We start from the raw sequence: 15,032 nt of genomic DNA, 5'->3' as shown, positions 1-15,032 counted from the left end.
TGCTAACTATCCATCCTATAATACCTTTTTTTCCCGTGATGTGTTCCTATATGTGTTGAAAGTGAGCTTTGATTATAATAATTAGAACTGATTTGGGATCAAATGACTTAAGATTTTATTTATAAACATCATACCACGAAAAGCTAAATTAGCCTAATTTGATATATATATATATATATATATATATATATATATATATATATATATATATATATATATATATATATATATATATATATATATATATATATATTGCTCATAGATTTGCCTTGCTGATCAAAAAACACAAATTTTACACTAAATATTCATTTAGTATTTGATAATTTGACAAGAAAATAACATGTGATGTATTGGAATTTTCTGTTTATAACTCATGTTATTTGATGAAACTAATATATACGAATATAATAAAACAAATCTCGAGCCATTTTCTGCAGCCTTGTTGAGATCTACAATGAGCGCGTGAGAGACCTGCTGACGGAGGAGTCTGAGGCAGGTAGATGTCTCCGTGTGAGAGAACACCCTCACACCGGCCCCTACGTTGATGGTAAGAGCAACTACGGGCTCACCATAGCCCGTGCTACTTGGGAATTTTTGTTCCAAGTAGCGAATCTTAAACAACAACAAAAACAGAATTACCATCGAATTAAGAGAATTACTACACTTGTATACATTACTTATATATTATATACTACAGTATAGTACAAATTAATATAAAGTACTATTAAGTAATATACTTAATAGTATATTAAGTAATATACAAATTAATACACTATTAGGTAATGTATACAATAGATTACTTAATTACCAGATGCCTTTTCATCATTAAATACATATAAATGTTTTAACAATTCTTCTAGGGCTGATGCCTTCCCATTCGGTGAAAATGTGAGAAAATAGGTTAATAATGAATCTGTGCATTCCAAGCTCTAGGGGGGGGAAGGGGGTGGAAATATTAAGCAAGCATAATGAAATGAAAGTTAACTGAAATCTGTTAAAATAAGGCTATTAACATGAATTAAATGTGTTGCAGGTGTGACGCGCCACCCGGTAACAGATGCGGGTGTTGCGTGGTCACTACTAGAGCGAGGGCGGGCAAGTCGCAGTGTAGCTTCCACGGCCTCTCATGCCCAATCGTCTAGGTCACACGCCCTCTTGATCCTGGATGTGACCCAGCCCGCAGGCGCACACGCGTTCCACTCTCACCTTAGTTGATCTAGCTGGCAGGTAAACTTTTTTTTTATGAATTGTTTGTTAAATTCTAAATGAAGTATTTGTTCAGTTGTAGATTTTTGTTTGCGATAGATATATACAATAATTTTCGTTAAACTGAGTATAACTGGACTGTGCTCAAATTATATGAAAGAAATTTTCTCATGTACAGCTGTTATAGTTAATGAGGAAATAAAACCTGGGTAGAATCCAAGGATTTTTCACTTATTTTGCTTGGAATATTCTTTGAATTTTAAAGTATATTACTTTCCATGTTTATTTGTTTTTAATTAACAGTGAACGTGCAAGTGCTGATGTGGACAAGACACGCTTGACAGAGGGTGCTAGCATCAACCGTTCCCTTGTTACACTTGGCAATGTCATATCTGCATTAGGTAATGTGTTGGAGAGTATTATTAAAATACTGTACCTGGAAAGGCAACATTTGCCTGCTTATAAATGTGAAATTTGATAATATTTATATAACGTGAATAGAATGTTTTAACCCCTCTGGGTGACAACTATGTGCAAATCTTACAAAAAATAATTGAAAATAAGATTTGGTAAATTTCTTCTTTGCAAATGAGTTGAAAATATTTAATTAAGCATACTGTATACTGTATATAAATAAATTCCCAAAATATATCTTTTGATATACAAAATTTCAAATTACAGTAATTAAATTCTGATTTCGATATTGGTTTCTGAAATTTGGATGAGAGTTGCATATTTATTTTCTTTACTTCTCATGTATGATTCTGGGGAAAACATAAAATAAATAAGAGTAAATGAAGAATGGTGCTAAACCTCATCACATACTCAATATACAGTATTCAATAAATATTTTTGGAAACTGTCATACCATGTGCTCCAAAATTCTTCTAATTATTTTATGTATAACAGTGTTTATCATTTTATTTGGCAATAATAGCCAGAGATAAAAAATCTTGATAATTATAGGGATTTATAAGCAAACCCCAATTTCTTCTGATTTCTTCAGTGAAAAACCTCGCATGATGTTGTCTAAGGGTTAACCATTAATTTATATACAGTACAGTATTCTTAAAGACTTTCATCTAGTAATTGAATTTGTAGTTTTTACCCAGGTTATTTACCACAGTTTCCAAGATATGAAATATTAGACTTCACATTGTGTTAGGAGGCACTGTTATGTTAATTTATTACTTTTATGGTTACTGTACTTGTATTTTGATACTGTATTACTAATATTCTATAGCAATACTAAATGTTAATGTTAAATGCCTGAACATGTGGATAACATTATCTTATATATCCCATTATCTTTCTTAAAAGCTGATAATTATTATTAATTTTTACTGTATGTCTGTATCCACATGGTGGGGACACAAGGAGATTAATCTCTCATGGTATGTCCCTGTACATTTAACATGCAGATGAAAAGTAAACTTGGCATGTAAATCCTCAACTTGTGTTTCTTTTACTGATTTATTGAACACTTATCAGCCATTACTAATCTGTCCCTTGTAGATCTTTCCTCAGTGTTGTACGTTAATTATTTGGTTAGTTTCCTCCTCATGTTCATTTTTACTGTGCACTCCTAACTTAATATTAAAATTGTCTAGTTTTCAATGTGATGAATGTGTTTAGGGTGGGAATAATATAAATAAAAAGTTGGTGTCGTACTCACTGTTTTACTATTCTAATGCAGCCGTGCATAAGGCCCAGGGCTGTGTGTGTTGTGGTAGGTGGCGGGGTCTCTCACTCTCTGCATGCTCCATCATGCCCTCGTCTTGTTGGTAGACTTACGGTAGTGCTCCTGCAAATATATTATGTTTGTATCTCTAGTAATTTTGTGCAAGTTTTATAGTTTAGTAATGTTAGAATATTAACTAAACTGCTTTCCTATTTCAGGTAAATTAAATGGTAAAACTTACTTTGGACAAAGTATTGTAAATTAAAACTTTCTCAATGAATGTTGATGCTAAACATTTTAACTGCTTAGATAAATCAGACCTAGTATAGTCTCTTAAACATATAATTTGTTAACATTCCTTGTGAAAATAAAACTGCTGCTTCATAAAGCTGAATGGTATATTTTTACCACTGTTAAAAATATATTTAAAATGTTAGTGATATAAATTTATGTTGTGTCATACAGAGTAAAATGTTAAAGTGAACCACATCGAAGAAAACCATATGCAAACTATTTAGTATCTTAGTAAAAAATTATAGTCGAGATTTTAGCACTACTATAATGCATTTGACAAGGTATTAAACACTGTATTGCAGTACATTAATATACTGTATCTGAAAGATGATGTGCATGGTAAAATTCCACAAATATTCTGTGAACAAAGATAAATTCAGAAATAAGAAATTACTTGAAGTTTGAATGCATAATATTTTTTCTCTAGACATGAAAAAATATACAGTACTGTGTGTGTTAAGTGTTATTTAAATGTAATGTAAATCTAAAATATGGTTTTCTGTTCTTGTGGGAATGTTTTTCAAATTTATTATACTGAACTTCTAAGCATGACATGTTGTTTAGTCTTATATACTGTAGTGCTTTTGGGAGGAATGCCATCTTAACATACTTGTACACATATATATAATATTCTAGATATCGCACCTTGCAAGTTCTAACTACTATCATATTCTACTTTGCAGCTGAACGTGGAATGGCATTAGGCTCGACCATAGCTGGTTCTCTGCTTGGGTCTAACCTGTCCTTGAACAGTACAACTTCCCGGCCCACCTATGCCCAGTCCCACTCTACTATAACAGGGACAGAAGGGATGCCTCCACTCTGTCAGACAAGGAATCCAAGGCTGCCATTTATACCCTATAGAGATTCGGTGCTCACATGGTTACTTAAGGACACATTAGGAGGCAATGCAAAAACACTTATGATTGCAAGTGAGTACATATTATAGTTAGAATGACATTTTTCTTATAGAATCTTCTGCAAAGTACTGGATTTTACACCTTGTCACTGAAACAATTTGGACATTGCTGCAGATTGTATGGTTTCATAATGATAAGTGTCCTATAATGCTTATGAATGATAAGCATTATTTGGGGGGTCGGTACCAGACAGGAGAGAAATGGTTGGACATCTTTCCTTTCACCTGAGCAGTTAAATTGGTATCCAGGAGTAAAAACACTGCTGCAGGTTGCATCCTTGGAAAGGTCGGTAGTTGGCCTAGGAGACATTGATAAGTTAAAGTACAGTACAGGAATTATTCTGAACACCTTTTAATTTGTTTTCTGCAATATATTATCATCCTCTCTGAGCATGGGTGAAAAGCACTGAATTATTTATTTTTTATTTGTATTCAAGAAGGTATAATGAGTTGTGAAATGTCATGTATTGGTGATTGATGGTATTGTACATTCTTGCAAAGCCACTAACACACCATAGTTTGGGATGGTCCTTGAGCTAACTAATAAATGTAATGATAGGTACATTGTAATAGAATTTTAATACGCATACGTATCTCATTCTAAAATGAACTGGACGAGATGGGTAGCACAAGATACTGTGTGTAACCAATGAAAATATCATACAGGTGTAGTGGGTAAAGGTCATTAAAGATTAGGTGCGTGTATTGAGATAATCTGTGAATATTGAACAAATGAAAGAAAAGAGATGAAGGGTACAGTACGTGTATTCAGGTGAATTTGTGTAGGAGAGGAGGGAGGCTTGAAATATGGTGGATGGACACGGTGAGGAAGCAAGATTTGTGTGAGAACACGTGGGATATGAGGCAAGATTAGGTGAAGTGCTTGTTTGATGGAAATGTGTGTAGTGTGTTCAGCATATTACAATTCACGAGGAAAGTGAAATCTGGTTCAGTGCTGTTGTGGATAAATGCTGGAGTATGTTGGGAATTGTTTATAATTTAAGTAAAAATTTAATTAACACCATCATGCCTCTGTACATAATGCTTCCTTTATACTTAATGATGTACTGTATAGTGTGAGTGGTATGATGAATGAACGAGGGATTGATTTTAATATCTGCAACAATCTTTTCTAATATTGCTCCTCTTTTTTTTCATAATCCATGGGTTGCTTTTTTTTTTTTCATAATCCATGGGCTGCCCCTCACTCCATGAAAGTTTGAAAAGAGGGTAATGATGTATAATTTTTAGCGTAGATTGTATCAGGTTACTGGAAATGAATATCTTGTCTCTTGATCACAACCCATTTCATTTAGAATCTCTTATTTGGAAATGTTTATATAATTATGCAATAGTATTTATCTTTGTTGTATACAGCATTTATATTATGCACATCCTGATTATCAGCATATTTTCATATCTTTTCAGCTGTCTCCCCATCTAGCACCAGCTTTGCTGAGAGTGTCTCTACGTTGCGATATGCCACACGTGCACGTTGCATTGTCAACACACCTGTTGTGAATCTTGATACAGGAACAGCTACCATTAGTAGCCTGAGAAGAGAAGTTGCTGCTCTCAGAAGATTATTATATGATGCCAAAGTAGGTAGTAGACAGACAGATTACTTCTAAGTATTGAACAGTAATACCAATTTATATACATATACATATAGGCAGGTTTTTCAAACATAAACGAATACACGGTAATCTTAGTACAGTATAGAGCTTACCACGAAGTACCACGGTACTACGGAGCCTAAGCAATTATAGAGTGGCATTTTCCACCATACAAAAAAAAGCAGCTCTCTCCTGATTGGTCCCTCCACATGACCTGCACCCCTTGCAAATGAGTAGTCCATTACTCCTATCTGACTGCAAAAGTTTAACCTCACTTTGACGTGTCTTACCTCAGCTTACAGCAAAACTCAAGATGCCAGAGGATCTAACCAAATATCTAGTGATACTTCTCACCCCCTTTATACTCTGTCTACATCATGAAGAGATGTATATTTGGCTTCCTATTTTCAAACCCTGCACAATGAGTCCAAATATGACTGGTTTTGAGTTGCATACACTAGTTACCTTCATACAGGCATCAGTAGACCAGCAGGAATAAGAAACCAGAACTGCAGTTAAGACAGGAAATTCTGTAGTTATTTGTAGACTCTTAAACAGGTGTTCAACTTTAAAAACAGAGATGCTAGCTATTCAAAAGGCTTTGGAACATGCTCTTGCTGAACACCAATAACATGTTATCATAAATATAGATTCAAGTACTGCCATTGAAACCCTGCAACAAGAACACATGTGTGACAATATCCATCTGATCACAAATGTCATAGCATTAATGCAAACGCTCGATCGTCAAGGCCGTCAGATACTTATCAACTGGATGTCAAGTCATATGGAAATAATAAGGAATGACATTGCAGACAAAGCTGTAAAAAACAAGAGAAGAAATATAGACAGTTACATACCACATAGTCTATCACAGATAAGTACAGTAATTAGAAATGGAGCAATGCAGATGATGTACACACCACAGCAGCAGCAGCTGCAACATAAGGATCTGTGGGTTGGTACAAGAATTCAACCAACGACAGCCCACTTATTTTGATGAAAGGAAGCAGTAGAATTCATGCTGCATGAATTCAATAGAATTCATGCCCGAAACGCTTTGCGTAATAGTGGCTTTAGGCATTGTATGTACTAGCTCTACCTATAAGTCAAACAATCCTTGTAAATATTTATTGTATGTATGTACCTTACCTAAATAAAATTGTATTGTATGGTAATAACAGAAGTGCACTTACACCACATTAGACTTGGATACCCATGTGCATGGGAAATAGGCTTACAAGTTCCAGATAATGAGAGGAAATGTCAGCACTGTGGAGATATTCCCACCAGACCACTGGAACATTATCTAATACAGTGCAGAGTTAAAAGCCAACCAAGATTCAACAGGGCAGAAGTTGTTAAACATACTGGGCATAATATTTACTGAAGTGAACATACGAGTCATAAATACTCCTACTCTGCCTAAGTAAAATAGAAACAAGTAACACTTAATGGGCCAACCAAAGGCTTAGGGCCCACACAGGAATATCCCTGCAAAAAAATTAAATGAAAAATGCATACTTGTAAGAACAGCTCATCTTGTTCCTGAAGCTGATGGGAGTGTTCTGGTACTTTTCTTTCAATGTTCCAGAGCTCTTCAAGACAGTTGAAACATCTTAACCTTTGTTAGACAGATTTCTGAACAAAAGTGTGCTCATGCTGGTAACACCAACATTGTTCATCATGCACAGGAACCAGAAGCATCACCTCATGAACTTCAGGGAGTGCCTAAACTCATCAAAGAAAGACTTTAGGAGACAGTGTACTAAATCTCTAGCCATCAAACATTACAACACCTCTAAACAAAATGAAAGAAAAATCAACATTGCTTCCCTTCTTGCCAAATTAATACAATAAAAATACAAATTATGATAAAATTCCCTCGAGTCTCTCTCCGTCACTTTAGTGACTTTGCTCCCACCTTTTACTCTACCTCTTGGCAAGTTTTCCTTAAGCACTTCATGTGTGTTTATATCTGTTAATTTGAATTAAGCTCTTGCTGGCAAAATGTCATGTAAAAATAAATTCTACTCTCATCTTGGTGTTTCTCCACATCATTTTCAGTACTTGTGTTCTTTACAATCATATTTAGAAATTAGTCACAAACCTAGCTAGCATCAGATGGATTATGGGCATATGCAAAATATTTGCTGCATACAGAATCTTTCTAATAATGGATATAAAAATATATGATGCACAAGTTTTACATTTTTTGTATTTCTTTCTTCAGCCGTCATTTATGAAGCCACTTGGAACAAGCAAAACTACTTTTTTGGACGCCATTTCTCATTCATCTGCCTCGGACCTTACTCGAGAATGGATAGAGCACTTACACAGAGAACAATCAAAAGACCACAAGAGAGTTAGGAGAAAAAGTGCTCCAGTTGGCCACAACTTGAGCACTGCAACTGGGTTAAATCGTTCAACTTCTTCACTTAGTAGTACTGAAGCTGTTCAAAGTTCATGTGGACCACGTGATATTATTGTTGAAACAGAGTTACCTTATTTGCTCAACACCCTTGATGATGCTCATTCTTCCAGCATCATCATATATCATATTCAGGTAAGATTTTCTGCATGTTTACCTATTTGTGTGTATTGGGAGCGAGATGTCACTCTAGTAGCCTAATATTCTAGCTATTGCACCTGATGGATTTATTTACCGCTGTTATAATAGTAGTAGTAATAATAATAAATGTTCATTCGAGTAAAAGTACGTACATACAAGATGGATTTCTAGATGTAGCTAGTATATACTATGCCTAAAGCCACTAATAGGCATAGCATTTCAGGCAAAGAAGTTCTTACCCGAGTACTAATTATTTGTGTTTACAGTTGTCAGTTCTGTTAACCCAGCTTTTCCTGCATGCGGGTCAAGTTAAATTCTGTGATTTTTGTTACTCTCTACTGGTTCAGATACTTAACTTTTCCAATGTAGTAATGTGTTTTTGTGGGTGGTCTCCATGCTTGAGTACAGTAATTTAGGTAGGGATGCACATGTGATTTATACCCACTAGATTGCTACTTTATTTTAATTGTAGTTAAAGGTTAATTGTAGTTAAAAGTTAAAGGTTAACTGTCACAAAGTATTATGTGACAGAGTACTGGGGAGACGGGATACCAAGAGCGTAGCTCTCATTCTGTAACTACGCTTAGGTAATTACACTCATACACACACACACACGTTTACAATGAAAAGCACGTATTAATTATGGCAAGAATAAAATACCAATTACTATTAACTTGAAAGCCTTTTTTTTTTTTAACAGTTTGCTTAACTTTTATTTGTTTCCACAGCAATTATCATATGGTGCCTTTTTTTCCCTAGAATGGTGCCTCTGTTGTGGGCTGTGGAGACGATGTGGATGTTCATGTTGCTGGCTCTGGTGTGGCTCCATCGCACTGTAGTCTGACTCATGCTCATGGTGCTGTCACTCTCAGGTCTGTATAATGCAATAATTATCTTCGACTTTGTCTTGCATACTGTTATACTGATCATGTTGTATGTACATTGTTTCTGGCAAGGACATTATTCTAAGTAATGTACAGTATAAAGGGGAACATTGTAAAAATATTTCTGTGCATGGAACTTCATGGCTTTCCTGAACCAAAGCCACTGTTTCAAAAGGGCCTACAATAGTAACAATAAGGCCTTTGATGACTGTTGTAGGCCTACCAACCGAACAGCAGAGCCAAGCAGAGTAGAATAGTGGCTAAATTGGTGACAGTAGAAATGGAACGATAATTACTGTATTTTACATTATTGGAAATGCAATTTAAAGTTAAACGATGTTTGAGCTTTAAAGCTACTCTTGAAGACTGTGTCAAATTTAAACAGTCATAGTCAGAGGATTAAAAAGTGGAACAAATCTATGACCTCTTCAGTGCAATTGAATAATACTTAGCATGTAATGAGAAAAATTTTGTACATTTTGTAGTAAAAGTTAAATGCTGTACTGTATATGGTATTTATTTTTATGCTCTTTAAGGATGTTTAAGGATGCTTACTAAAACATTTGCAGAATGCGTTAAGTCTAAATCAATTTTTATATATTTTTGTTCTGCAGATGCCTCACAGGCTGTGAGGTTGAGGTGAGCAGTGAGTGTGTTCCAGAGGGTGGAGCCAGACGTCTTCAAGATGGAGATACTATTACCATCGGTTCCCGCTCTTTTACTTTTCACACTCCAACGAGAATACGGCCACGTTCAAATTCTTGCCCTCGTCATAAGGTAAAGTATTAAATTACTGGTGCTCGTTAGTTGCATGATACGAGACAGTTTAAAGAAACAAATTTTACATGTACTGTACTGTTTAAGTTCACTTATCTGGATTATATGGGAAGGACCCCCCACCGGATGAGCAGAATTCTTACAAGGGAAAACCAAATATGCCCATACTCACACATTTTTTGTACCACAAGCAACAAAATTTGAATTTACACACACACACACACACACACAGGCTCAGGAACCTGTACACCTGTTGATTGACAGTTGAGAGTCGGGACCAAAGAGCCAGAGCTCAACCCCCGCAAGCACAACTAGGTGAGTACAACTAGGTGAGTACACCATAAATCAAAAATATTATTTAAAACAGAAACATTAGCTTTAAATTGTTGTAGTTTGTCTTTTTGTTTTATACTGTAGATCTTGAAATGTGTTGTTCTTGAAAATTTACATAACATAATCTCTGGTTATCTGTTTGTATATGGCAAAGTTTGCCAGAAAATTAGCCGGATGCAATTTTGGCCGGAAAACTCAAATATTCGGATCAGCGAGCTTTGGATAACCGAGGTCATACAGTAGTGTGCAGTATTCAATACAATCTTGGCAACTAATCACAACATAACTAAGGAAATGGGGAAACATTTTTACCAACTGCAACCCATGCTTTATTGATTTGCATGGCTTCATAGAATAAGTAATGTAGTAGTAATAATAATAATAATAGTAATAATAATAATTTATTTACACGTGTATACATATGATACATGAACACAGGAAGATTCAAAGGCAAGGTAAGTACAATGCATAAAGCCACTAATACGCAGTGCGCATTTCGGGCATGATTTACGGTAAAATAGTTAGGTTGTTTAAAGGTTTGATGAAGTAGACACCTAATACTATCAAGAAGCAGGCAAACAAAAATTGTGGCACTGTACTGTACAGCTGTACGACAGACAGCTGAGCGCGCAAGCTTGCAGTGTCGGTGGCCGAGTGTGCGTGCTTTTGCAGTGTCGGCGGCTGACTCTGTGCGCGCTTGCAGTGTTGTTGTTGTTATAGATTCAGCTACTCGGAACAAGTTCCAAGTAGCACGGGCTATGTTGAGCCTGTAACTTACCTGGCACAGGAGCGGGGCAAGTAGCACGGGGTATGGTGAGCCTGTAACTTACCTGGCACAGGAGCGGGGCAAGTAGCATGGGCTATGGTGAGCCTGTAACTTACCTGGCACAGGAGTGGGGCAAGTAGCACGGGCTATGGTGAGCCCGTAGTGGACTTACCTGGCACAGGAGTGGTGCTGAATGTGCTGTGATGCAGTGTTGGCGTCCGAGTGTGCGCGCTTGCAGTGTTGGCGTCCGAGTGTGCGCGCTTGCTGTGTTGGCGTCCGAGTGTGCGCGCTTGCAGTGTCGGCGTCCGAGTGTGCTCGCTTGCAGTGTCGGCGGCCGAGTGTGCGCGCGCTTGCAGTGTCGGCGGCCGAGTGTGCGCGCGCTTGCAGTGTCGGCGGCCGAGTGTGCGCGCGCTTGCAGTGTCGGCGGCCGAGTGTGCGCGCGCTTGCAGTGTCGGCGGCCGAGTGTGCGCGCGCTTGCAGTGTCGGCGGCCGAGTGTGCGCGCGCTTGCAGTGTCGGCGGCCGAGTGTGCGCGCGCTTGCAGTGTCGGCGGCCGAGTGTGCGCGCGCTTGCAGTGTCGGCGGCCGAGTGTGCGCGCGCTTGCAGTGTCGGCGGCCGAGTGTGCGCGCGCTTGCAGTGTCGGCGGCCGAGTGTGCGCGCGCTTGCAGTGTCGGCGGCCGAGTGTGCGCGCGCTTGCAGTGTCGGCGGCCGAGTGTGCGCGCGCTTGCAGTGTCGGCGGCCGAGTGTGCGCGCGCTTGCAGTGTCGGCGGCCGAGTGTGCGCGCGCTTGCAGTGTCGGCGGCCGAGTGTGCGCGCGCTTGCAGTGTCGGCGGCCGAGTGTGCGTGACGATGATCATAGCTAAAATACTACCCCTGTCTTCAAACTATTTTCAACGGCTAACCGATCGTCTCCTTTCTGCCAGTTATGGTGGTGGTCCAATTTCCAACACCACTAGATATTCGAGTTCTTTTTGTAGTACTGTATATCCCAAGTCTGGTTCATAGGGATGAATCAAGATTTCAGCATTTAACACTGTTCATTTGAAAAAAATATTAAATACTATGTTTTTTCAGTTTATTTTTAACAGGTGAGTGACGTGTATAGTTTTCAAAGACTTGCTCCCTTACGGAAATAAAAACTGTGCGTGAATAAAAAACTAAAAGGTGTAAATTAAAAATTAAATAAAAAAGTAATAATTTACTGTACTTTTTTCCCCGGGGCACTCCACTGGCGCTCTTTTAAAACCTAAAATATAATTGTGGGGCGGTGAGTACTCCACTGGCACTTTATAAAAACATTACAAACATTTCTGGCCGGCGATTTAAGTGTTTACAAAAAAAGTCCAAATTTGACAGTTTCATAGGAAATAGGTCATTCCCTGTAATGACGAGTATATTGCGAGGGTTGAGCTCTGGCTCTTTCGGCCGCCTCTCAACTGTCAATCAACTAACTGGTAGCGATGGTGGACGGTTGTGTGCACTTGTAGCAGTGGTGGACGGTTGTGTGCACGTGTAGCAGTGGTGGACGGTTGTGTGCACTTGTAGCAGTGGTGGACGGTTGTGTGCACTTGTAGTAGTGGTGGACGGTTGTGTGCACTTGTAGCAGTGGTGGACGGTTGTGTGCACTTGTAGCAGTGGTGGACGGTTGTGTGCACTTGTAGCAGTGGTGGACGGTTGTGTGCACTTGTAGCAGTGGTGGACGGTTGTGTGCACTTGTAGCAGTGGTGGACGGTTGTGTGCACTTGTAGCAGTGGTGGAGAATAGTATGCTTGCAGTTTGGTGATGGGTTGCGGTGGTGATATAGTTGTATTCGTGTGGTAGGAAACCCGACAGGTGACTAACTTGTATGAGTAATCGTTGTGGTGGTTCCGTGGTCGTATGTTGGTTGTTTGAGATGGTCTTGGTTTAGTGGTTGTGATCTTTATAACTTAAGGGTTGTGCAGCAATGATAATTTATTGGTTATGGTGGTTATAACTTAGCGATTGTCATTGATTCTGATTGTATGAATACCTTACTTGAAATAATGTTTCGGCTGTGTCATTGGCTTGTTCCACTGCATGTTGTCAGTGGTCTAGATTGATGAAAATTTAGCCACCCCAGAAGTGGCATGGGCATGAATAGCCCGTCAAGTAGTGGTTTAGATTGATGAAGATTAAACCACCCCCAGAGGTGGCACTGGCATGAATATCCCGTAAGTGGAGACTGAAGCCATTACCAGTAGCTGATACTGTGGATGATAGTGGTTTAATCGATTGATTGAATAAGATTAAGCAACCCTAGAGGTGGCACGGGCATGAATAGCCCGTAAGATAGTGGTTTAGATGTCCATCAGCACTTATAGGATGCAAATTAGCTAGTGAGGTGAGTGTAGTTGCGTGGTAGGAATGCTTACCGAGCAACGGCAGCCAGGTGGAGCGTACTGAGGCGGTCACCATTCATAATCTTGTTAACTGGCGGGGGTGGGTGACGGGGCCCTGGGACGGGATGTAGCCAGGCATACATCATCCGCCACTCCTAGTCTATGCCAAGCCTAGTTCATGTTCACTCGCGCTCTTGTGCTCTTCCACTGTGCTATAGTACTCTTCCACTGTGCTATAGTGCTCTTCCACCGTGCTGTAGTGCTGTTCTACTGTGCCATAGTGCTGTTCTACTGTGCCATAGTGCTGTTCCTCCATGATGTAGTTCACATCACGGTCAGTTCCTGTTGCTTGTTTTATGCATAGTACACAATGTTGCCGTTATATAAGTGGGGCTCTCTGGAGGGGGCGAGATTCATCGAGAATGAGAAGACACTTACCCTTTCAACGGCTTTTATTTGTATGCATAGAATCAATATTTATTTAAAAATTGTGCAGTCTGAAGCAATATTTAGTTATTAATTGTAAATATTAGTAACATTTAAATAGAAAATCTCTAAAAATAGGTTTCAGACTTGTATGACCTTAAATACTGCGTGCTTCCAGGAAAACAGTGAGATATAGTTGAAGTACAGTATACTATTCAAAAGATTTTAGCATTGATATTCTGGGTTCAATAGCTAGAAATGTGTGATCACTCGTTTCCTCGGGTTCTAATATTCTCCATTTGTAAGTAATGTACGTCATGCCTAACATTTAAATGTACAGCCAATGTCTTATGAGGAAGTCTCGAAACTCGGCGCCCTTATCAGTGTTAAACCATATGGTCAAATAAGAGGAGGGGGAGGATTCAAACAGTATATATAAGTCACGGTAGATTAGCTAATCAAGAAAGGATTCATCGTTGATAGTTGATAAGTACGTCTGTGTGCTTTAGGTAGGTAACATTTACATAATTATAACATATCTTCAGTCTGAGAGACTTAAGACGAGCAATAGTTAGTTAGGAGCAAGGGAGGAATCCCGATCATATGTGGCATTCTTCCAAGAAAGGGAGTGGGAAATGAATGGATATCGAGGGCACTTGGTGTCAATTGCCGGCTGGAAAGATATTGCAAATCAAATGCAATATCTTTCATAGACAACTGGGAACACTTCTATGGAAGAAATGAAATGTATGCTCGTGATGGGGTGCATCTATCGAGAGCTGGGGTTGTTGCTGTTGCGAACTCGTTAGAAGAAGTGGTTAGAGGTGTTTATTTGGGTTTAAACTGTTAGTAGATAGAGGTATGGGAATTGATTTGGAGGAAGGAGGTAATAAAAGTATGTGTTTGTGGGAGAAAGGAATTGGCAAAACGACCAGGGAAAGAGAAGGTCCGCAAAATAACAATTCACTTAGGGTATATTACACTAACAGTAGAAGTCTAAGAAATAAAATTAACGAATTAAATGCTCTTGTCTGCACAGAAAAAATAGATATTATTGCACTTACCGAAACGTGGATGAATGTAGAAAATAGAGAACTATTAGCTGAATATCAAATATATGGATTTAAACTATTTCACACAGATAGATATATTAGACGAGGAGGTGGAGTAGCCATATATGTTAGGGACAATTTGAAATGTA

At 38.5% G+C, this 15,032-nt stretch overlaps 1 protein-coding gene across 1 annotated transcript in view; it reads left to right on the top strand.

Moving 5' to 3' along the window:
• The window catches only part of LOC123759410 (uncharacterized), a 93,014-nt gene that overhangs the window by 35,050 nt on the left and 42,932 nt on the right, over window positions 1–15,032 (top strand). Inside the window, 9 exon segments of the mRNA XM_069334891.1 lie at window positions 438–547; window positions 1,034–1,182; window positions 1,184–1,227; window positions 1,510–1,607; window positions 3,865–4,113; window positions 5,529–5,701; window positions 7,950–8,282; window positions 9,048–9,160; window positions 9,787–9,949. Coding sequence (XP_069190992.1) covers window positions 438–547; window positions 1,034–1,182; window positions 1,184–1,227; window positions 1,510–1,607; window positions 3,865–4,113; window positions 5,529–5,701; window positions 7,950–8,282; window positions 9,048–9,160; window positions 9,787–9,949 — 1,432 coding nt within the window.

The sequence above is a fragment of the Procambarus clarkii genome, chromosome 32 (genome assembly GCF_040958095.1).
Source record: "Procambarus clarkii isolate CNS0578487 chromosome 32, FALCON_Pclarkii_2.0, whole genome shotgun sequence".
Classification (NCBI taxonomy): Eukaryota; Metazoa; Arthropoda; class Malacostraca; order Decapoda; family Cambaridae; genus Procambarus; species Procambarus clarkii.
Note: the sequence above shows the minus strand (reverse complement) of the source record. Positions and strands in the feature narration are given on the sequence as shown.